At 31.2% G+C, this 26,010-nt stretch overlaps 1 protein-coding gene across 1 annotated transcript in view; it reads right to left on the reverse strand.

Moving 5' to 3' along the window:
- Window positions 1–5,212: 5,212 nt before the first annotated feature.
- LOC123268579 (potassium voltage-gated channel protein Shaw) overlaps window positions 5,213–26,010 on the reverse strand; it is a 79,763-nt gene continuing 58,965 nt past the window's right edge. The window contains exons 3-5 of the mRNA XM_044733802.1: window positions 18,981–19,175; window positions 11,745–12,741; window positions 5,213–5,810 (exon numbers count right to left, since the gene is read on the reverse strand). Of these exons, the coding sequence (XP_044589737.1) occupies window positions 5,746–5,810; window positions 11,745–12,741; window positions 18,981–19,175 (1,257 nt within the window). The 3' untranslated portion in view covers window positions 5,213–5,745. The remainder of the gene's footprint in view (window positions 5,811–11,744; window positions 12,742–18,980; window positions 19,176–26,010) is intronic.

Consider the following 26,010-nt stretch of genomic DNA (forward strand, 5'->3'; position numbering starts at 1 on the left):
GTTAAATATATATGTACTTCGTTTAAAAACAATAAAATACTCGGTAGAAGGATTTAATTCTTGAATGGAGATTTTTTCAATCTTCATTAACAAATAATAATTTATTCATTCAAGCGTAACGTTTTCTTTAATTAAGCGATATAAACTGAAATTCTAAAGAAAAATATTTATTCAAATAGAGTTATTTTTTTTTCTGTATATCTATATTCATCTAGGACTTAGAGATACTCATATGATGATTTATGGAGCATACATAATCATGTATAAAGCATATTGAGGATTATAAGTGACATAATGACTGATCACGAACGAATTGTACATCGCTTTATATTTCCAACATTCCTTAACGAATAATCAATACCGGCCACAGTTCAATCCATATGTTAATTAAAGATATTTTTTTTTTGATAATCTATTTTTGATCAACCTGCAGTTAAACAAACTTTTAATTGAAAAACAGTTTACCAAAACGAAGAGTTAATTATTTCAATATAATAGCTCATACAATCTAGAGCGTTATCAACTCATGCATTTTCAGATAAATTAAATTCTATAGAACGCAATTTTACATTAATTATAAATAATTAACCTTCCATTATGAAAAAATCGATTATTGGATATCAATACTTGAGTATATATTTATGACTTATATTTTATACATATATGTATATTTATAAGTGTATGTACTTTATAACCTAGCTCGAAGCATTTTGTTCATTTAAATCTCTATATATACAATATATTATATATGTATAACATCCCGTTAAATCGACGAATGGAATAGAATAAAAAAAAAATATTTTTTCATATCAGCCGTCACACGGAATAGTAAAGTGTAAAATATATTAATACGATTGACATCAAATATTCGTTCGCGAACAAAATGTCTGAGGCCTTGTGGTTAATTTTTTTCTACCCAGGGTATGATTGATGATTGGTCCCAGCAGCGTTATGGGGATCGGGAAGAAGCACAAATGCTTTTTTCTCACACTATAAGTGGTTTTAGTTTTTTAGTTTTCAAAAAAAGTATCTATTACCGCACGTAGGGGTCGAACCTACCGCGCTTGGAACCAAGCTCCCGAATTATTGTCTCTCGTTTGCGTTAAGTAACTTAAAAATTTTGGAGTGGATGACGCAGAGAAAAATTCCGGGTGACAATATTTAATTTTTTGCTGTTTAATTTTCAAATTTTATTTGATTAAATTATGGATGTATTAAAATCGATTTTCTTTGCAAAAAATTGAATTTTCTATAAAAAAAGTTTTTTATCATTTTTTTTATATTATTCATATTTTAGTTAGAATTTTGATTGTTAGTTAATGCAACCTTATTCTCATGGCATTTTTTCATTCTGTGATTTTAAAATCAAAATTCTGACTAAAATATGTGAGTTACGGAAAAATCATGGGTTACCTTTTTTTCTAAAAAATTTAATGCCCTACAAAGAATATTTCAATCAAATTTATCGTATCTCTCATAACTTGGTTAGAATTTTGATTTATAATTTTAGGAATTATACAGAAAAAAAGGTTCACTTGAGCCAAGAAAATATTTTTCTTTATAATTATTTTCTTAAGCGAAAAAAAATTTTTTTTTTGACACAAGAAATTTTACTTATTCCAACAAAATTAATTCTTTTGTTTTAAGAAATACGTATTTTGATCCAAGAAAATTTATTTAACTCAAGAAAATCTTCTTTTTTTGAGAAAATTTAATCTCTTGCTCCAAAAATTTAGTTCTTGATAGAAGTAAATTTTCTTGTCTTGAGAAAATTTCTCTCTTGTTCCAAAAAATTAAATATCTCGATAGAAGTAAATTTTCATTAATATTTTTAGTGATTAACATTTCAAATGAGATCGAATAATGTTGAATCATTTTTTTTTCATTCAATATGCATAATTGCACGCAAAAATAATATAAATGGGTATTAAATATTCAAGAGAAAAATTTTCTCAAGGTGAGAAAATTCTTTTTTTGCCCTCTGGGTGGAAAGTGGCAACTTTCGGCCCGCTGCGCTAAACGAAATTGCCGCTTTCCGCCTCTGTCGGACAGAAAAATAGTATACAAACCTATGGCAGGAAAATAATAAATATCTCAGATCACATATATGTCGACCTCGGCTTCGCCTCGGGCAACATATATGTGTTCTGAGACATTTCTCATTTTCTTGCCACAGGTGTGTAATATACTATTTCTCAGCTGAAGTAGGTGGTGCTGCTTCCCTAAAGTATCTAAAAATATTGATCAAATGTAAAAATTTATTGAATAAAGTATTTATGATAATTTGAATTAAGAAAAACTTACTTCCACCAAGAATAGAATTTCAAGAAATAGTATATTACACACCTGTGGCAAGAAAATGAGAAATGTCTCAGAACACATATATGTTGCCCGAGGCGAAGCCGAGGTCGACATATATGTGATCTGAGATATTTATTATTTTCCTGCCATAGGTTTGTATACTATTTTTCTGTCCGACAGAGGCGGAAAGCGGCAATTTCGTTTAGCGCAGCGGGCCGAAAGTTGCCACTTTCCGCCTGGAGGGCAGAAAATTTTTGCCCTCCGGCCAGAAAGTGGCAACTTTCTGGCCGCTGCGCTAAACAAAGTTGCCACATTCCGGTTACGTCGAGCAGAAAAATAGTATACACACCTTGGCCAGTAAATAAGAAAGCCTCAGATCACGTTTGTCAACCTCGGCTTCGCCTCGGCCAACAATTACATGTGATCTGAGACTTTTCTTATTTTACTGGCCTAGGTATGTAATATACTATACTTCGGCCAACACAACTTCGGTCTTCCTTCAAACACCAGAAAATTTTCTTAAGCCAAGAATTTTGTTCTCCAGTCAAGAAATTTTTCTTTCTGTGTAGCTTTGAATACAACTTAGAGCATTTTTCCTATTTAGGACTCTAAAATCAAAATTCTGGTCAAAGTATGAGAGATACAAGAACATTGAAAAGGTTATTTTTTGTAGAAAATTGAATTCCCTACATAAAAAGAATCATGTAATTTTTTTGTATTTTTCCTGTTTTAGCTGAAATTATTATTTAAAATTCAGCCATATTTTTTCTCTAATGGTTAATAATTTTTTTTCCATGACTATAAAATCAACCGGAATTTTTAACAGCATATTTACATAAGTTATACGTCAACTTTAACCTTTCATAAATCGTAAAACCAGAGGGTGACAAAAAGCGTAAAGACAAATATTCAGAACCGATAAAACCGGAGCGTCGGAAAAAACACAATGTGACGTAGAATGAGAGCCGGTGAAATTAAATTCACAGCGATTTCCTGTTGACGTTTACAAAATGGCGAAAAAACTATCCCGTCCATAATCCGCTGGCATTTTAGATTTTAGTTAAAAGCGTCCTTTTGTTAAGCCGTTGCTTTGATATTCCCCTATCAGAGGAACAGTACCAATCGAGGGATTACTATAATTATTCATAGAAATTTGTTTTTTTATAATCAGGATAGGACGTGATGATTGTCCAAACGCGATGTTTACTTTTTTTCTTTTATCATTCATTCCAATAGTTGATTTTTTGCAAAAACTACTGTTGCAGCTAATATGTTATTTTTATTATTGTAAATAAATCACTAGCTTTTATTAAAGCCTGCATCATGTCAATAAACAAAGTTTTAGAATTCAATCAATGACACAGAGGTCAGCAAAAATGTTTAATTATGATTACTGATTTTATTAATGATTTCTAATTGATTATTTTTAATAGAATGATAATAATAATGCAAAAAAATAGATTGATTGAAAAAAAAAAATTTTGATTTTTCAAATTTTACTCTTGCTTTAATATATTCAGTTTTATTAATTCGAGAAGTTTACTTGCGAATAAATAAATTAAAACTTTTGAAGCAGTACAAAATTTAACTATAAAAAAGCATTTTATTGTTTTTAACAAAATATACACATACTCCGCCTCAGAATTTCATCTTCTTGAATCAAGATATTCGGCAACGTCAAATCAAGATATAACCGACTTGTTTCAAATTAAAAAAATTTTTTTTTCCAATCAATTTTGATAAGTGAAAATGTAAAAATTTGGTCAAAAGACGCAAAAAAAATTTTTTTTTTCGACTTACGCTCTCTTGGCTTTTGGAAAAAGAATTGTTTAAATCAAAAGGGCGTATATAAAAAAAAAAAGTAAAAATACGGGTTGTTGGAAATTAGACTGAAAACATTATCACAGCCTAATTTTTTTAACGAGGAGTTAAAAATTTTATTTGGATATTTTTCAATAATTTTCACAAATTACGAAAAGTTGAACACTTTAAAAAATTTGGATGTGTTAGTGTTTTCAGTCAAACTTCCAAAAATCAATTTTCATTGAGATCGCGATGTTTTGGCATCCTTAGAAGCTATTTTAACCATTTATTCATATACTGCTGTCTTTAAAAAATTTCTTTTTTCTCGAAGCAAAAAAAGATGTATGTCGGAAAAAAAATTTTTTTTTTGTATTTTTTTATTAAATTTTTTATGCGCACTTTTGGTCTTAATAACTCGATACATTGATGTAAAAGTTTAGTGTTTAAAAAAATTTTGAACCAAAAAGATTCAAATTGAACTACAAATACAAAATTCTTGAAAGAAAACGAAATTATCTCAATTTTTCGAGAATTGTTGGCAGTTGAATTTCCTGTACCAACTGAAAATCTCTTTAATGAAATGACGATAGTTATCTCATGAAGATACAGATCTCTTGATCCAAGATGCAGAATTCAAGGAAAAAAATCTTGATGCAAGTCAATCGGTTTAAAAAACATTTTTTTTTCTCGGAAATAACGATTCTTTAGTCTGAAAATAGTTTTCATGCCAATGTATAAAAGAATACTTAAGAACATTATCGTGAAAAAAAACTTGATTCAATCAGAAACATTTTTGCTGACCTCTGCACGAATACAAGCGACTAAAAAGTACCACTGACGGAAAGAAAGTTATTTATGAACAGAAACAAAAAAAATATTGAATAATGTGTTTAATGGCAAAAAGGCAGCGTGGATAGGTTTATTCAACCGGAAATAATCTCTTTGTTAACACGAATAACAAGATTGATTGAATAATCAATCGCGTATTTGTGCCATGAGATATTCCGTAAATATATAATATATATTATATTTTATATTATATTATATACACATTCAAAGTTTTATTAATATTAATATTAACATTAATATAGTAAAAGGGTTAATATTTAATTAATTTTAATGTATTATTAATAACGCACCCCCTTTATCTATTAAAACATTTATCAATAATCAATTATATGACTAATTAAATTAATAAATTACATTAGATGGTCCACCAAAGTGCTAATTTCTCCTCGATCTTGGACACATTTTTTATTGGTAATTTTACTTATTAATTATTTATTTATCGGTATGTTTAACGCTAATTAAATCCATTAGCTATCTAATGTACACTCACTCATCCACTTATTTATTTGTTTGCTTGCTTACTTTATTTATTAATAATTAAATTATTTCTTTACTGCTTATTCTTTGTTCATTGGTTGATTATTGTTTATTATTAATTAATGTCGTCGATTCTTGTTTATTCGCAATTGCGATTTGTTACGTAGTTAATAGCACGATAAATGATAGCACACACTGGTTTCTGTTTATTTTTTATACATTTACTCACACAAGTGTCTCGTGAACGGTATTGAGTTCTTCGCACAGTTCAAACGACTTACGCGTTGGCAGTGGTGAGTTGGTTTTATTTCAATACTAGCCCAAGCCACTTGACGATTTGGTCCCGTTAGTCCTCAAATTTGAGTTCCGCCTGTCGTCATCTTGAACAAAAGTTATTATAATCAATTATTATAGCAGTTATATCAATAAAAATAAAGAAAACAAAAAAAATTCTGTTAAATATTGCTAAAATTTTCCTGAGAGCTGGGTTTATCATAAAAAACTTGTATTACAGTCAACCCCTAGTAGAAATGTAATCAAGTATCTGGCCAGTAACTGGCTAGTTTAACTAGACTTAAGCTAGGAACTGGCTAGTATAATATCCAGTGACTGTCTAGTTACTAGCCAGTTTTACTAGACATCAAATAAAACATGGTGACACTTGTAGATTTTGAGGTTATTTAAAATTAACTATGGATAAGTTTGTTACAATTCAAAAGAGTAATAATATTAATAATAAAAATAGTAATAATTAATAAACGGAATAATTATAAAATTTATTTATGAATTTAACATTTAACTTGTATATAAAAGTTTCATTTATAAAAGTATTAAGAACTATGAAATAAGTTATTAATTTATTATATTATATCCTTAAATATAAAACTAAAAACATTAATAATATAAAAAAATAAAAATAACAGTTATTTTTAAAGTATTTTTGCACGTATTGGCAAATTTGGAAGAACTCCTCGTAAAATTTTTAATAATTCATCTAGATGACAGTCTGAAGTATTTGGTTTGATTGCCCACAACCGCAATTCAGTTATGTTAATTTTTTAAATTTCATCCATTTTTTTAAATATATTACAAATTATTTTTATATTGAAATACTCAATTTTTTTTTAATTATTTACACTGTTTCTGAATATTATTATTATTATTTTGAATTGTAACAAACTTATCCATAGTTAATTTTAAATAACCTCAAAATCTACAAGTGTCACCATGTTTTATTTGATGTCTAGTAAAACTGGTTAGTAACTAGACAGTTACTGGATATTATACTAGCCAGTTACTAGACATAATCGCTAGCCAGATACTAGATTTAATCGAGTAAAAACTTGATCATTTCTACTAGGGACGCTTCCTGTAGTTGACTCGTCCATACAGAAGCATTCCCTGTACTTATTATTATTATTATTATTATTATTATTATTATTATTATTATTATTATTATTATTATTATTATTATTATTATTATTATTATTATTATTATTATTATTATTATTATTATTATTATTATTATTAACTTCCCGCTAAGAAAATCGAAGATTTTCAAAAATCGGGAAGTTATTGTTTTCACCCCGTTTTGCAAAAATCGAGTTTTCATCAGATCTCGACGTTTGAAGGTTACAGGAAGTTTCCCTGACTACTCCCGCGAGGTTGTTACTATGTGTGTGTGTGTGTGTGTGTGTGTGTGTGTGTGTGTGTGTGTGTGTGTGTGTGTGTGTGTGTGTGTGTGTGTGTGTGTGTGTGTGTGTGTGTGTGTGTGTGTGTGTGTGTGTGTGACTATGTGACTCGCTTATAACTTTTGAACGACTAAACCGATCGGAATCTACTAAACGGCGTTCTAAAGAGTTCCCTCAAACTTAGATTTCCTGTGAATTTGAACCGATTCGGACCGATAGATTTCGAAAAATTTTCAAAAATATAAAAAAAAATGAGAAAAAAATTTTTTTTGAAAGTGGTTTTTTTAGAATAACTTTTAAACGGCTTTATCGATCAGCTTCAAAAACTAATCCGCCTTTAAGCTTGAAAAACCACGCCGATCGTCGCTAATCCGGTCAAAATCGGTTGATTCGTTGTGACGAGCACGTAACTTATCCGATTTTGTAATAATATTTATTATTTTAAATATTATAAAAAATATTTATCATTTTATTAAAAAATAAGAGAAAGAAAAATAATATTCATAGAGACGAGCCAGCGCGAGCGACCCGAGAGACGAGCGCGCTGAGCGAAAAAGAAGAGAAAGCAAAATCGAGAAGAGTGGGACTGAGCAGTAGTGGGGAAGCTAGCGTGCGCGCGCCGCTGCGAGAGAGAGAAAGAAATTTAGTTCACCGGCCGCCGCTAGGCGTTGCAATTTTGCTCGCGCCGTCCCGAGGCAGAGCGGCTCGCCGAGTACTTAACTGCAAGTTTTTCGCTCGGTTTCGTCAATCTTATCTGAGCTGTGAAGTGAAGTGTGTCTCGCTGAGCTAACCTAGAGTGTCGAGAATCGACGGACATACTTATTGTGCTCCAGTATTCCTTCAGTCTTTTTGATCGCCGAACGCCCGTGTGTGTTCTGATTGTGGGTGTTCCCTACAGTCACATATACTAGTAGACGAGTATACCCGGGTGAGCGGGATCACGCTCCCCGAGGTTATACTCGTAAGATCTCGTGTTGTAGCTGGAGACTATGGTCCAGGTATCTCTGGACATATCTCCATTGTCGCGTCTTTACCCAGAACTTAAGCGGAGTACTTCCTGGATTGGTTTATCTAATCGGGGTACTCAGGTGGGTGCGGAAAGATTGTGGGGGTGTCCTACGTCTCCCGTCACTCTTTTCGCTACAGGGCCTAACTCTGTAAGTAGAGGGGAAGCGTATAAGTCCGTTAGAAACGAGTAAGGGTTAGTTTTGAGTGGAACGCGTCGCGAATCCCAAGTATAGAGGTCGCGGCTCGTCTCTCAAAAGAACTTGACTTGTCCTTTTGTTCCCACTATACCAACTCTCAAGTCTCGTCTGCGCAAGTCTGTGTGGTCTCATGCGCAGTGTTCAGAAAATATACGTCAACAATAGTCTGTACCTAACCTCACTTTCTACAGAAGCGCTCAAAAGTATTTTGACAAATATATTAAATGGTTTAATTAAAAATAAATATGAAATACACTAATGATTTATTTATTTTTTTAACAGCTTTTCAATAATCTACAGAATAGTGTCAAAGTGGTCCTTGTTCGTAACAAAAGACGGTTCAATTTTTAAAATAAGGTAAAAGCCCCAATAGATGCTCATGTACCAGTATATGATCACTCATGTCAAATATATGTGAATATTAATTATTTAGCATATTAATTAAATATGCTAAACATACAATAATTTTCAAATAAAAATCAGAAAATGTAATAATATATGATGGAAGTTCAGAAAAATCTAGTGCTGATAACATTTTTTCAAATTGATCTTATACTAAGTTTTTAGGGGAAAGTAATAATCAATTTTTAACCATTTTAAAGATTTTGCAGAGAATACTAAAACTGATTGTAATTGACGTTAGTTCCAAATGTTGATTAAAAAAAACCAATTATGGTCTGTCAATTCAATTACCGACTAGTGATATTTATCTTGTTTAATTAGGCATAAATTCATGAGTCCATAGTTTTTAGTAATAAGTTGACTTGTTAGTTTATTGACAAGGAAACATGATAAACACTAACGCAACTTTAACGCAAAAAAAGAGATAATTTGTTTCGTTCAGTCAGCGGTCCTCAATTGCAAAACGAGCAACAAAAGTCATTAATTTCCAATTTTCAGGACTCTTTGATTCGTACACTTGGTCTGCGATGGACAATTGCCCTCAATCATTTACGAATCGATCAACGAATACAAATTGAAAGTAGTTGTAGCGTATTCAACTAAACAAGTATTAATTGCCGTCGGTCAAGTGAATATCGTGATCTCACACGGGAGTAGATAGAAAGAGCCTAGAGATTTGTGGAGTAAGAGAGTGTTGTGGTTTTGCGGGTCATGATTAAATAATGACAGTAAAGTAGTACTACAAAGTATGTAGCTAAGGGAATAGTCTATGTACATAGATATAGATATAAATGTGTAATAAGAGTTTGTGGGTTTCCCCTAAAGGCACCGCGATATTGCTTGATGTATAATCTAATTTTGTTAATAATTTATCCTCGAGTAGAAACTTTTGTAAAACTCGGCGTATTGTTGTTTAATTTATGCCTCAACAGTTTTCGGTATCTCATTTATTTTTATCTTCACAAGTGCTTGTACCGAAAGTTAACCGTTAAGTGTCCTATAAAGATTTTTACCCCGAATTATGTAAAATGTAGTCATTAAGTTTTCCTGTTTCAATAGCAGGTTGTAAATTTTGTGAAAGACACATGACGTCCACTCACTATTTTGACGTATATTGAACTCGATTAAAGTTACCCGGAACATTTATAGTCTCCGCAATATCTACGGTATAGAGTACTGGGGCTATAATTAAGCGCTGTTCAACGCTACCGTGCGGTTTTGTTATAATAGAAAATGTCAATATTAATTGGAAAATATTTATCGGTTATATTGGATAAACTCGGTTTCAAATATCACTTATATGACCGTAGGCTGCATATCATTTGTCGGGAATTATTGTCCGATTAAATTGCTTTTGTTGATACTAAGTTTTTTACAACAATAGATTTGCATGATCAATTAATAATAAAATTCTAGTACCGACTATCAAAATTCAATGTGATACGCCTATACGTTCTGTATCAATGAAATCAAGAAGATTTTCGTGTTAATTGTAATAAATAATACGCAGTACAATAGTAATGCAGTACTAACTGATAGTAAAATAAAGTTACCGACAGTCGATCTGCTTGATCAACTGATGATAAAATCCTAAAATTGACTAAGCGTTTTTAAAATACAAAAACTCCAAAATTTTAGACCTGTTCTTGCAGTACTGATTTGTACTTTAAAGAAGTAATGTGATTTTTCTTTTGGCCAAATTTTGATCATTTTCCTATACCTAAATCAAATTTTTTTTATCAATTTAGAGTTTAATGCTTGATCTCACAAGTCAAATTAAAAAAAATCTGAAAAATATCAGTTACACTGAGAGAAAAATATGGTCAACTGAACTAGGAAAATCTAGTTAAATAGCATCACCACTATTTAATTGCAGTTCTTGTACCTAACATTATTTATTATATTGAACCCCAATAAATAGTTACTTAAACTATTTTCAGTTAAATATGAGCTTAATAGCCATCTTGATTAACTTTAACTCAGAAAACAGAAAAAATAATTCGGATAGCTCGGACCGGGAATCGAACTCAGATCTTTTGGTTACGCACTAAGGGCTCTTCCAGTTTAGCTATCTGAGACGTTGTCCGTAAAAACCTTTCAGTCACCTAATAACTTTTTATTTAACACGATAACAAAAACATATTTATTAAAATATAGTCAATATAACTATTTATCAATAGTTACTTAAACTAATGCATAGTTTGAGTAACTACAAAAAAAAAAATTCAGAAAACTATATTTTCATAATTGTGATGCTATGATTCAGTTAACTATACATTTTTCTCTCAGTGTAGTGTACTTTGAAATGAGACATTTGAACTAGTTACTGATCGATGGTGAGTCTAAAGATACTATATTGATAAGGACGACGAATAATTGCATTATTTTCGTTTAGATTAACCCTGATAGTCAAGTTGGTCGCAATTTTTTGTCTATTTACTGCCGTAACTTGTCACCAAGTTGGCAGCAAGTCTTGGAAATGCACTCGGTTGTTGTCAACTTGTTCACCAAGTTGTCAGCAAAAACTACTTCTAAAACTTTTTCACATCACGTTAACGACAAGTTTTTCAAGAAATTGAGCGACATATTGCGGTAGTAGATTGGATTTCTTTTTCTCAGAAACTTGTACCCAAATTGATGCTAACAGTTACAAATTCAGAATTTGACCGCAAGGTGTCTCTAAGTTGGTGGCAACTATCTGACACCAACTTTGTTTTACGAAAAATATTTAGTGAGACTGTTGGTAAGCTAATATTACCGACAGTCAATAAATCTCGAAGATCAATTGATTGTAAGACTTTCTTACTGACTAGCGAAGCTAGTAACTGATATATACTAAGTCTGAATATAATGTATCAATAAAGTTGGCTTAATGAGATTTATTTATAAATTGAAAACGAAAGAAACTTTGTTTTTGATCAAATAAAATGATACGGAAAATTTATGATAGAACTGCAGTATTGATTGTTAGTAAGACTTGATTACCGACTGATAGTAATGTAAAAGTGATACAAACCTTTAATAGCAAATGGATCCTTAGGATGGTTGGTCTTGATGGCGTTCATCCTCCTGTTCTGAGGAGTAATGATAGTCCCGCTTCCCCCACTCCCGATCCCCCCGCTTCCCGGAGGCAGAAGGGCAGCTTGTTGACTACAAGCAGTCCCGTGTCCACCAGCCTGCCCTGCAGCCCCCGGTACTCCAGGACGCACCCTAGGTTGTTCCACCGGAAATACTCGACGCCTCTTCTTGGGCAGCTTGGCTCGCGCCTGCGTGTGACTGTAATACATAGCAAAGTTGCTAACGATCACGGGCACCGGCAGGGCGATTGTAAGGACTCCCGCCAATGCACACAGTGCACCAACAAACATTCCCACGTAAGTTTTAGGACACATGTCACCGTAACCAACAGTGGTCATAGTGACTAGGGCCCACCAAAGACCCAGAGGTATACTCTTGAAGTCGTTGTGTGGGTTTGTTTGTATCCTCTCAGCGTAATATACCAAGCTGGCGAAGATGACGATGCCGAGGACTAGGAAGAATACCAACAGGGTCAGTTCCTTAGCAGACGCTCTGAACGTCTGAATAAGAATTTTTAGTCCCGACGAGTGTCGCGTAAGTTTGAACAGTCTCATTATTCGAATTATGCTGAAGAACTCGAGGATGTCCGCATTCTCCAGATGGGAGGCGAACTTCTGAAGCGCCAGGTCGATGTAGAAACTCAGTGTTGCTATCATGTCGATCAAGTTCACCGACGACTTTATGAACTCGCATCGATTTGGACTCGCTGTAATGCGGGTCAGGAATTCAATGGTGAACCACCCATTGCAGAGAGCCTCCACGTAAAAGAACGCCACGTGGGCGTTTGTGTGCTCCTTCTCGATGTGCATCTTTGTGTGGTTCCCCTTCCGTATCGTGTTCGTGGTTATCACTGGGACACGCATGTCCGGATGGGTTTTTAGGCAGAACGATAATATCGAGACGCAGATGAAGAACACGGATATCACTCCGATTATCTGCGAAAGAAAGCGTGAATTAGTGATCAATATATTAGGGCATGAGAAGGATAAACAACTTCTGATAGTCCCGTTACTACACAATTTTTAAGAAATTTTGATTCGTTACGATTGTTGTGTACAGTACTATACTATTCGCACGATCGACTTTAACCTGCAGTAAATATAGTGGAGAACAAAACACTAGTGTTATCTTAAACTATTTTACTGCACCGGCGTCTAGAGACACAAACATAATAATATTAAAAACGTTGTTAAACTGACCTCTTTTATTTTAATTTATAACGGAAATGAGTGACGAATTTGTGAAAAATAAATTATAATTATTTAAAATTTTTAAAGCTAGATAAGCTCGACTATTTTTGATATTATTTAAATCATTACTTGATTACACACGGAAAAAAGTAAATTGTAAAATTCACTAGGATTCCGGTTAATTTTTATAGTTTTAAACAGTTCACCGGACATCAGGGTGGCAAAAATATAAATATTACAGAACTTAATGTAGAAATGTGTAAAAGCCACAATTTATAATTTAATATCGAAAATAAGTGATTAGTAGCTGTCACTATAGTAAGTAAGGGGCCATTCATTAATTACGTAAGGACAATTTTGGTGATTTTTGACCCCCCCCTACCCCCAAGTAAGTATCCGTAGGATTTCTCGAGCCCCCCCCCCCGCTCCTTTCTTACGTAAGATTCTAGGTTGATCTTCTAAATGATAAAAATACGATAATACCCGGAAATATGTACTATAGTTTTTTCTATAGAACCAAATACGGATAACAATAAAAACATATGAAATTTTAATAAGTTATTTGTTTTCTCAATAAACAATAAAAATTATTTAAATAAAATAAAAATTCGACTGTTCACTTTAAAATTAAGAAAACAATTTGGAATCCAAAATGGAATTAGATTTTTAATATAGAATTTTGATTCACGAAATATTACGAAAGAATTAATTTCACCCCCCCCCCCCAACATAAGGGTATGTAGAGATTTTCTTAACCCCCCCTCCCCCTCAATACCCTTACGTAACTAATGGAAGGCCCCTAACGACTCTGTCATCTTAAAAAATTACAGTTTCGAACAGTAAAAATTTTACTCTTAAAATATATATTTTACGTCCAAACAAGTCAATAATTATAGTTTCATTTTTAGCGTTGCATTTAAAATTTACTATTTTACTTTGTAAATATTGATGTTACTTGTATTGGAAATTTAGCAACTGTATTTTATATTTTTTACACATCATGCAATCTATTTTTAGACACAAAATGATAAGTATCAAAGTCAAAATTCATAATTATTATACTTTAAATAGTATTTTCTTAGATGTAAAGTCTAAATTGTAGCATTTAAATGATAAATATTATTAAGTGATTTTACTAATCACGATTTTAGTGTTTGAAATGGTAATTTTTAGTAGTTTATTATAAATCGACTATTATTTATTACAGTTTATTTTTTCCGTGCAGGGTTTTCAAATTGATAACCTTCAAACTAATAAATTTATTGTATATTATACCGAAAGATACTTAACGTTAAATCAACCGGTAGCTATATAAAAAACACCAATCAATTTTAAACGTTATTAACAATAATATATATTTATGAAAATGAAAAGTTAGTAAAGAAATTCAGAGCACGTGATATTTTAAATTAGTTATAAATTTTTATTTCAATGTCACTTAAATTAAGTGAGAAGAGTTTTAATTCTAAACATGTGATGTTTGATATTTCAACTATCAAAACTTGGACTGTTGGAAAAAATGATAATACCCGATAAATATACATTTGGTATACTAATTGGAAATATTAAAATTGACTTATTTTGTGTAGTAATGAGAGTTACAGTAGTTATTTATTGTGGACCAATTTTTATTTTTAAATTAATTATCAAAGTTTCGCTACAGTGGCATTGCAAATAAATCAAATAATTACTACAGTATGTAAAGTGCGTTAAAATTTTAAATTCGGTCTGATCTAATGAGCTCCGTTCCACTTCACGGGAATGCTATTGAGGAGTATTGAATCACCGAGTGTTTTAATGTGTCGGTTTAAATGCAGCTGCTAATAAAGCGGCGAACGTGGATATCCATGTTAATGATCAAACATTAAAATGGTGCGAAATGGAAAATTTTGATTACTTTTGATGGAAAGAGCGCTAATTGGAGTAAACTTGGGATCAATGTGTGGGTGATCAATGGATCAGTCCGGGGCTGTTGATGCTAAAAAGGGGCTGTAGCGATGAGGTAACTCGTAAGCCACATCATTCGATCAATGGTAGGCTAATTACTATGCATATACTCGGGGAAATTGAATGACATGCATCGATGTCAGTTACTGTGCTATACCATTTGTGGTTGCGTGCTTAAGGTCAAAATCTACTCGTACTCCGATAATTGTTAACTGGTTCGGTTTTCGATGGTTCAATGTTTCCAGTCTTAATTGAAGGTCAAAAGTTGATAGAGGTTTAGGGATTCAATTATTGTTCCTGAGAGAGTACAGATTTGATTAGAATTTGATGTGATGTAATTGTTATAATTTTATAAGAGGGTTTATTACACTTTAAGCAAACGGTACCTATGATGATGTCATTCATTTTAGAAAATTAACAATATTTAACAATTTCTCTTTGTAGAGCTTTTTAGCAGCTTCAGTAAAGTTTTATTGAAATATAAAATTACATTGCTAGGTATTGATCTAACTTTTTAAAAGAATTCAATTTTACTTTATTAAATATTTTTATAAAGTCCTTGGGATACTTTATCTATGAGTTTAATGAGTTTTCTATTAAGAAGTTTATAATTTTAAATTATGGCTAAAGTTATCGACCTGAACATGTACACCTTGAATGTTTATGTTAATTTTTAGTGTCAACATTTCATTAATCGCTCTTGTTAGAATTTTTTGATTTTTGGATTTAAAAATTGATAATTTTAAAAGTATGAAGTTTACACTCATAAAAAAATTGACTTGACTCAAGAGCCAAACTTTTGAACCAAGAATTCCATTTTCTTGAGTCAAGAGAATAAATTCTTGACTCAAGAAAATTTTCTTAGACCAAGAATAATTTCTTAGCTCAAAAATTTATTCTCTTGACTTAAGAAAATCATTTTCTTCAAAATGGTATTCTTGGTTCAAGAGTTTGGCTCTTGAGTCGTCGATTTTTTTATCAGTGTATTTATGCCCAATTTAGAGAATTTTTTATCAGATTCCCACGTTTTGAAATCTAACAAGAAAAGGAATTTTTAACTTCCCGCTAAGAAAATTGAAAATTAAAAAAAATCGGGAAGTTATTGGTTTTACCCCGTTTTTCGAAAATCGAGTTCTCATCAGATCTCGACGTTTTGAGGTCCTAGCTGTGAAGCGGGAAAGAATAGGAGTTACGGTGATTATTACGTGAAGCGTTCCACATTCACGTAACAGGATATTGGTAGGAAAGGATTGAGAAAGGAATGTGGAGAGGATCATCTTAATGTGAGTTTATAGAATATGCGAGAAAAAATTATTAGATAGCTCGGACTGGGATTCGAACCCAGAACCTTCCGAAGACATGTCGGCTACTCTACCATTTGAGCTATCCGGTCTATACTAAATTTCCTTTCGCTAATTCTATATACATTAAGCCACACCGTCCATCTTACGGCAAGCATTTTTTATATTATAAATAATGCTGTGAAGCGGAAAAGAATAGGAGTTACGGTAATTATTACGTGAATGTTTTCACAATGATGACCGTATGTCTGTATGTATGTGTGTGTGTATGTATGTATGTAACCCTCTTATAACTTTTGAATGGCTTGACCGATTTCATCGCGGTTGCCGTCATTCGAAAAGGCTTGACCAAACTTAGATTTTAAATACACTAAGGACTGATTCAAACAGGTAGATTTTGAGAAATCTCAAAAAAACTGCAAAAAAAAATTTTTTTAAATGTGGTTTTTTCCAATAACTTTTAAACAGCTTTACCGATCAATTCCAAAAACTAATCAGCTCTCAATCTTGAAAAACCACGTCGATCGCCGCCAATCTGGTCAAATCGGTTGATTCGTTCGAAAGATATCGTGGATGAAAAAAAACCGAAAAAAGTGTTTTTTCAGAGTTACTCCGAAATTTCTAGTTTGACCAATTGAAACTTAGAAATTCTTTATGAGGCTTAAAAAACTGCGTAGAATGCCGCCAACCGCGTAAAAATCGGTTCATTCATTCAAAAGTTATTACGGTTTGAAAATTCAAAAAATAGTGTTCTATGGAACTTCTATTAGACTTTTAAGTTCAAAGAGCGCAAAAGCACAGAAAAGGTATCTTTTTGAGCTCGAAGAGCTCAAAATAACACACAGATTGTATTTTTGAGCTCGAAGAACTCAAAAAAAACGGCCATGTATTAACGGAATTAGCGGGAAGTTGCAGAGATGGCCTTTAGGGTCAACCGTTTTCCTAATTTTTTTATTTATTTTTTTTTTTTTTAATTATAATTATGAACTTGATAAAAAAAAATACAAACGAATTCTTTAAAATGTTTTTATACACTGTTCTTCAATTTGAAAATAAAAATAAGAAATTACTCTAAAAAGATTTGTACATACAATTGTTAATAAATAAAAAATTGCAATTTAACATAGTACATGTATTTTTTATTTACATTTAAAGATTTATTACTCAAGTTTCACGCGTAAGGTAGAAGAAATTTTCTTACTGAATTATTTATAACACACCGGGGGCTATTAATTTTTTTTCTATGCGAGAAATTTCTCAAATTGAAATTCTGAAACTATCGTTCGTGCGATAAAAATGTCGAGACAATTTTATTGCAAAAATTACTTCATTCTATAAAGCAAAGTAATTTTTATGTAATCTCAATTTTAAATCTTGAAATCATAATGTTGTTACGAAAAATTTATCTGGCACTAAAATCTCGGGAGAACTGTAAAGTATTTCCATCCAAAATTTATTTTAGAGACAATGTTGAAGGTAAATTTTCTAATAAAAAATTTTAACGACAGTTATTTTTTCGGGAGTTTAATTTCAAGCGAAACTATCGTTTGACACACTACACTGTTGATGTAATCGGATATTGATCGGTAATCTGTTTTTGTACGAAGGATTAATCAAAGTATCGAGTAGAATGCAACTTGAATTCTCATAAATTGTTCGTGTCTCTAAACTATTCTAATTAAACTATCAATCAAATAGTAAACAACTTATCGATTCAAATTAACAGCAAATTTATTAAAGAGAAAAAAAATTTTTTTTCCAAGAATAATTTTCTAAAGAAGGCTAAAATTTTAATGAAATGTTGACACTAAAAATTACCATCAGTATTCAAGGTGTCCATGTCCGGGTCGACAACTTTAGCCGTAATTTAAATTTTCAAACTTCTTAATAAAAAACTCATTAAACTCTTACGATAAAGTACCCGAACGACTTTAAAAAAATATTAAATAAAATTAAATTGAATTCTCTCGAAAAAGTAGATCAGTACCTAACAACTCAATTTTATATTTTAAAGTTATTTTAATAAAAAGTTTAATAAATAAAAATATATATTAAAATATGAATATAAAATAAGGACACAGTGTAACTGAAAATCAATAGATAAAGCCGAGAGATAATGAAAACGGTGTTTATCTGTGAAAATAATCTAGCGCATCCGGACATTTCAATCGATGATTAAACGTGTTCAGCCGACTACAAATTACACGTGTACAGCGAAATATTAATATTTATAGATACATTTTGTTAAAAGATAGATAAATTTTATTAAAAGTAAATATTTGTAGTGACTTAAATTTAAATGATAAATAAATATATTATTGATAAATAATTAAAAAAGTATTTATATTTAATTAATAAAAGCAGTTACTACTATACGTTAACTGTTGGCAAATACATTCAACAAATTAGTACGCAGTTAATTAAATTATGTATTAAAACCCGGAATATTTACATACGCGTCAAGTTAATAGCACAAAATGAGACTGAGATAAAATGAAACGGAATGGAATGAAATAAAAGCTGTGGAATAGAGACTGAGCTGTACTGGGGACTACTGAGGATTTCCAACCTCAGGCGAAAATGAGGCCACAGAATGAGCGCGCTGTAGCGGTTTTATGGCTACTACTGTTAGGTTACATTAATGCCATGCATTTTAGTTCGTATTATTATTATTATTATTATTATTATTTTTATTATTAATGGTATGGTTATTTTGTCAGTCATTATATTACCGACCTTGGCTGCGTTCGAGGAGTAGGGTTCGTCGAACAGTGACCAGATTTTAGGCTTGAGCTTCTGCCACCACGTCAGACGGTTTTCGTAGTAGGCCTCCTCGAACCCGAATTTTCGGGCCAGTTCCTCGTCACTGGGCTTCTCCGTGTCCAGGTCCAGTCTGTCGAGGACCGTCAGGGTTTCTTGGGTGTCTCGATGCTGAAATTACAGAAATTTAATATTAGATTAGTAATATATAACATACACTTTGATTATTGCACGCCTTATAAGCGAAGCGTTGAGGTAGTGTTCTACTCTCGACATGTCAAAAAAAGGAGTTTTCTCGAAACTGAAATTGATTTTTTTTTTAAGTATATCGCACTTACAGGATAATATGAGTGCACTTATATCAAGTCAAATAATCCCGACTAGAAATTTCAGTGAGGTAGTGATTTGGCGCAAGTAAGGCATGCCGAATTCCAAACTTGCAGTAAGTGAGGCATCCAAACCAGGCCGAAGTTTGGGATGTAACGCAGTTGCGAGGCTCAGCCTAACTTAGCTTCCTGATTAGGTTGCAGTTTGGAAACCAAATTCGAAACGAAGAATCCAAATCTAATTCTTTCTTGATTTTTAGCTTTTTTATTATCAAGCGAAAATTAATAAAAACAAATGCTTATTTTTTTATCTTCTTTTACTATTTTAAGTATAAATATTAAATTTAGGACTAAATTTTTTAAATATTTCATGAATAAAAAAAAACAAATTCTTTGTTGCTTTTATTTAATATTATTTTTATTATTTAATTTTATTTTTTCTGTAATTTTTTTTTGTTTTTTGGAGCGTTTTTTAATGTGAAGAGATTTTTTTGATTGGTAGATTTGATAAGTCAAAGGGGAAGGAGATGATGGAGGAGTTAGATACACTAATCACACATAACACTTAACTTTACTTCACACTCGCCTTAATAGTAATTATAATTAGTAATTATTAATTATTAAAAATCGTACTAATTCAAATGTGGTTTTTTTGGAATAACTTTTAAACGGCTTAATAGTTCAATTCCAAAAACTAATCAGCTCTTAACCTCAAAAAACCACGTCGATCGCCACCAGTCCGGTCAAAATCGGTTGATTCGTTCGAGAGATATCGTGAACGAAAGAAAACCAAAAAAAGTGTTATTTCGGAATAACTCCAAAATTCCTAGCGCGATCAATTTAAAATTTGAGATTCTTTGTGAGGCTTGAAAAACTGCGTCAAATGCTGCCAACCGCGTGAAAATCGGTTTATTCATTCAAAAGTTATTGCGGTTTAAAAAATCAAAAAATAGTGTCTTATCAAATCTCTATCAGACTTTTGAGCTCGAAGAGCTTTAAAGCATAGGAAAGCAATCTCTTTGAGCTCGGAGAGCTCAAAATAACCCATAAATTGTATTTTTGAGCCATTGGTGCAATTTTAAGCGCCTAAGTATGGAATTAGCGGGAAGTTGCAGGGATGGCCTTCAGGGTCAACCGTTTTCCTAATTTTTTTTTTATCATCTGAAGTAACATACTAAGGACTTTCTCTATTAATATTAGCGTTCAATCAACTGTCGTTTAATTATTATTTATAAAAAACGAAGATGCGACTGTGTCTCTATTTGTACATCTATGTACCTATACGATTTATTATAGTATTTGTTTTGTTTACCTTAGAATTATGGCGCCACTAAACCATAGCAGAGTTCTCTGTTTTTTATTATTTTGCACGGAAAAAAGTAAACTGGTAAAATTCACTCGGATTCCGGATCATTTTTATAGTTTCAAATAGTAAAGCGGACATCGCGGTGGCAAAAATATAAATATTACAGAACTTAATGTATAAATAAGTGTAAAAGCCACAATTTATAATTTAATATCGAAAATAAGTGATTAATAGCTGTCACTATAGTAAATAACGATTCTCTCATCTTAAAAAATTACAGTTTCAAACAGTAAAAATTGCCGTTTCAATATATAGTCCATTGTATGAGGAGAAAGGGAACTCAGATGAGAAGGGGGTCTCAATCTAGGAGAATTTAACATTTGAAACAGTAAAAATGCTACTCTTAAAATATAGATTTTACCAGTCCAAGAAAGTCAATAATTATAGTTTCATTTTTAGCGTTGCGTTTAAAATTTACCATTTTACTTTGTAAATATTGACGTTGCTTGTATTAGAAATTTAGCAACTGTATTTTATACTATTTACATTATTATTCTTTAACATTTTCGACATTTACATAGCGAATATTACTGTTTGAAATAGTATTTTCTTCCATGTGAAGAATAAATTGTAGCATTCAAATGATAGATATTACATAGTGATTATTAAAATCACGATTTTACTGTTTGAAATGGTAATTTTTAGCAGTTGATTATTACTTATTATAAATCGACTATTATTTATTACAGTTTACTTGTTTCCGTGTGTTTTTTCTATTTTATTTTAATTAATTTTATTGTGGAAAATTATATTATGAGGCGTGCACTTTTGGATTTTACAAACTTTTTACTACTATAATAATGCTTCTGTAGCAAAACTTTAATAATTAATTTACTAATAAAAATTGATCCATAATAAATAACTACGGTAACTCTCATTACTTGCTTCACAAAATAATTCAATTTGTATATTTCCAATTAGTATATCAAATATGTATTTATTAGGTATTATCACTTTTCATAACAGTCCAAGTTTTTATAGTTGAAATATCAAACATCACATGTTTAGAGTTGAAATTTTTCTCACTTGAGTGACATTGAAATAATAATTTATGACCAATTTGAAATATCACGTGCTCTGAATTTCTTTACTAACTTTTTATATTCATAAATATATATTATTGTTAATAACGTTTAAAATCGATTGGTGTTTTTTATATAGCTACTGGTTGATTGAACGTTAAGTATCTTTCGGTATAAAATACAACAAATTTGTTAGTTTTAGAGGTTGTCAATTTGAAAACCCTGTAATCACGAAATGATTTAAATAATGTCGAGCTTATCTAGCCTTAAAAATTTTAAATATTTATAATTTATTTTTCATAAATTCATAAATTCATCTCTCATTTCCATTCTAAAGTAAAATAAAAGAAGTCAGTTAATTAACAACGTTTTCAATGTTACTATTGTTACGTCTTTAGACCCCGGTGCAGTAAAATAGTTTAAGATAACACTAGTGTTTTGTTCTCCACTATATTTACTGCAGGGTAGAGTCGATCGTGCAAATAGTATAGAACTGTACACAACAATAGTAACGAATGCAAATTTATCGAAAATTGTATAGTAACGGAACTAATAAAAGTCATATTGTATATTTCTACTCCATATGGTTACCCTCGTAACATTGGTTTTGGAGAAGATTCTTTGGCCAGATAGTTGATCAAGCTCTGGAAACAGTATTGTACAATTCTTGAGCCAGACAATTAACTAAAATTATTGGTCCAGACGAGCGACAGACTTAGACTAGATATTAAAACAGAATGTAGAGCAATACTTGGTCAAGTTTAGTGACAAGTCTGTAGCCAGAATTATTGTCCAGATTATTGGTAAAGAAGTTTGACCTAGACTTGCGTGAGAAACGATGAAGACTAACAGTACGCATTGTTATTGTACTGGAATCAGATATTCTGCCTTCACAACTGAGTCTCAAAAAGTGGTGGTGAGGAGCCCCACCATATCTGACCATTTATGGACGAATTCCAGCCCCAGTCTTGTCCAAGAATCTTGGTAAAATATCATGAGTGATTCTTCGACGATTCTTGAAGAATAATCTGCCGTAAGTTTCTGGTCTAAGAATTTTAAAAATCTGTATGCAGATACTTCATCATGATTTTTGAATCAGACTTGCCCAATACTTGAACCAAATTGCTACTAGGGTAACAATTCGTAATTCTTTACAGTTACATTTTAACTGCAGGTTGCTAGTAATAATAATCATAATAATATTTTTATTTAGCAATAATTTGCTACACCCAAAGAGAAATCTCTTGACTGGAGAACAAAATTCTAGGCTCAAAAAAATTTTCGGGTGCTTGTAGGAAAACTGAAGTTGTCTTGGCCGAAGTAAAAATTTTTCTTGAAATTCTATTCTTGGTGAAAGTAATTTTTCTTAATTCAAATTATCATAAATACTTGATACAATAAGGCATATCAAGCTAGCAGTGGTAGAGCCCATCTTGGACGGTCATTATTATTGATTTCTCGGAATCTAAACAGGCAACAATATTCTAAATAGAGCAACTAATTAGCGATAAAGAAGCAACAAATTTAGCACCACAAATAAATTTTGTTGCTTGAATAATAAGGCAATACCTGATGGACGAGTCTATGCTAGCTTGATAGACCTGATACAATAAATTTTTATATTTGATTAAGATTTTTAGATACTTTAAAGAAGCAGCGCCATCTACTTCAGTTGAGAAAAAAATTTTCTCACCTTGAGAAAATTTTTCTCTTAAATATTTGATACCCATTTTAGATTATTTTAGCGTGCAATTATACATATTGAGTGAAAAAAAATTAATTCAATATTATTCGATCTTCTCATTTGACATGTTAATCAATAAAGATATTAATGAAAATTTACTTCTATCGAGATATTTCATTTTTTGGAGCAAGAGAGAAATTTTCTCAAGACAAGAAAATTTACTTCTAACAAGAACTAAATTTTTTGAAGCAGGAGGCTAAATTTTCTCAAAACAACAAGATTTTCTTGACTTAACCAAATAAATTTTCTTGCATCAAGATACGTATTTCTAAAATCAAGAGAATTAATTTTATTGGAATAAGTGAAATTTCTTGTCAAAAAAAAATTTTTTTTTCGCTCAAGAAAACAATCAGGAAGAAAAATATTTTCTTGGCTCAAGTGAACCTTTTTTTCTGTGTACATTAAAAATTATGTAAAATAATTTTAATAATTAATACACTTTGTATAATCTAAAAACTAAGGAGTTTATTTGTTTATTTTATAATAATCATGATATCTGATTAAAAGCGTACTGTCTAATAACCTTATTAACTCTCCAAAAGAGTTTGTAATAAAAAACCTCTTCAAACAAAAAACCCACCACCTAACAAACTCGGTTTAATTTAATTAAATAAATTCTTTAATTAAATTCCAAGCAAAGATGCCAAAGATCGCTAAATTCAAATAAAAATTTCAAATATCCTTAATTAAGTTTCCGCCCGCTACAAAATCTTTACCCACATAACTTTTGTCGCGGTGCAGAGAACTATTTCGACAATTCGGCAATGCAGATGTCGCTCCCTATCCCTTCCCGTTCCTTCTATAAATTACTCTGCGCGTCGATATCTTTTTTGTCCACATCCCGCAAAGAGAAACTATTCCCCTCAATTCATCTAAAAACTCTGCTTATACCACACAAAAGTTAATTCAATTATTATCTCTCAGTTCTACTTCCGATAATCCGGATTTAGAAACTTGCGGCTTACAAACAAGACAAAACACTACGAACAAAAGAATTTAAAAACTTATATCCGTCATTCAAAAGTGGCTTTTCAGCTTAAAACTTTCCTGACGTATTACATCTCCAAGCTGTCTTGCAACCAACCACCCAACAAGCCAAACACACCTACTCATGAGGTATCCGTATCATACGTAGCTTGCGATCTGCACACATTTGCAACTACAGATAATAGAAAACTCGACTCAAAACATTTTATTTGCTTTAAAGCAAATGAAAATTTTTAAGTGGATTTCTTTAGAAATTTTTTTGGTCTGCACTGAGAAAAAATAAAAATTATGTCTAGACAAGGATTTGTTGACTCAAAAATTTATTTATATTAACAATTTAATAGATGAATTTTTTGACAGAATGATATGAACATCTGTTTCTATTATTATAGGAAAACGAATGAATATCTCCACTGGAATTGAAGAAAAAATTTTTCAATCAATTCGACCCACTCTTCAGACAACAAAGAATACTCCAGACAAAAAAGTACATCGAAAAAACTAAACTATAATAAGTTATAATCGATTTATAATAAATACTTTTCAAATAGTAATAAAAGCTATGTGAATGTTTAAAATGTTCAAGTATAATAACTAATAATTCCAACTTCAATGGTTAGCATTTTGCATGTTAAAGATTACAGTATGAGATCCATTAATTATCAAGAAAAGTTACTAAATTTCTATAGTAAAAGTTTAAAATTTAATATTGCCAAAGTTAATATTTACTAAGTATAAACGATAAAAACCAAACAATAATTATGAACTTAGTACTTTTTACTGTTTGAAACTATAATTTTCAACAAGTGACAGTCTGATATTTACTACACGAAAAAAAGTAAACTGTAAAATTCACTCGGATTCCGGTTAATTTTTATAGTTTCGAACAGTACAGCGGACATCGGGGTGGCAAAAATATAAATATTACAGAACTTAATGTAGAAAGTGTAAAAGCCACAATTTATAATTTAATATCGAAAATAAGTGATTAGTAGCTGTCACTATAGTAAATAACGACTCTCTCATCTTAAAAAATTACAGTTTTAAACAGTAAAAATTGCCATTTTAATACATAGGGGAGGGTGGGGCAGAGCGGCCCCCTTAAGCCAGTTTTTCCTTTTTGTGGCTTTTAACCATCGAATTCCTTTATTTTCCGTCTATTTCGAATGAATCAGTCGAAATTTTGCCAAAAATCAAAAAAAAAATTTTTTTTTTATTGAAGCCATTACCACCAAATCTAGAGATTCTCCTCCCAGAAAACGTCGTTGAGGGAAAACCACGATTCTTACGAGTCTTTAGTATCGCCGAGAACTCAAAGAAAAAGAAAATCAAAATGAAGGAAAAAAAAGTCCTCAGTTAAACAAAAAAAAAATTAAACTAAAACCAAAAAATTTGAAAAAAAAAAAAACCATTCAAAATATAAAAAAGATGATTGCCATTGTCTTTATTGCAATGGACGTTACTCAGAATCCATAGAGTCATGGATTCAGTGTAAAAATTGTAATAAATGGTCTCATAATTATTGCGCAGGTATTGGCGAAGATTATTCTGACGAATATGT

The sequence above is a fragment of the Cotesia glomerata genome, linkage group LG7 (assembly GCF_020080835.1).
Source record: "Cotesia glomerata isolate CgM1 linkage group LG7, MPM_Cglom_v2.3, whole genome shotgun sequence".
Taxonomy (NCBI): Eukaryota; Metazoa; Arthropoda; class Insecta; order Hymenoptera; family Braconidae; genus Cotesia; species Cotesia glomerata.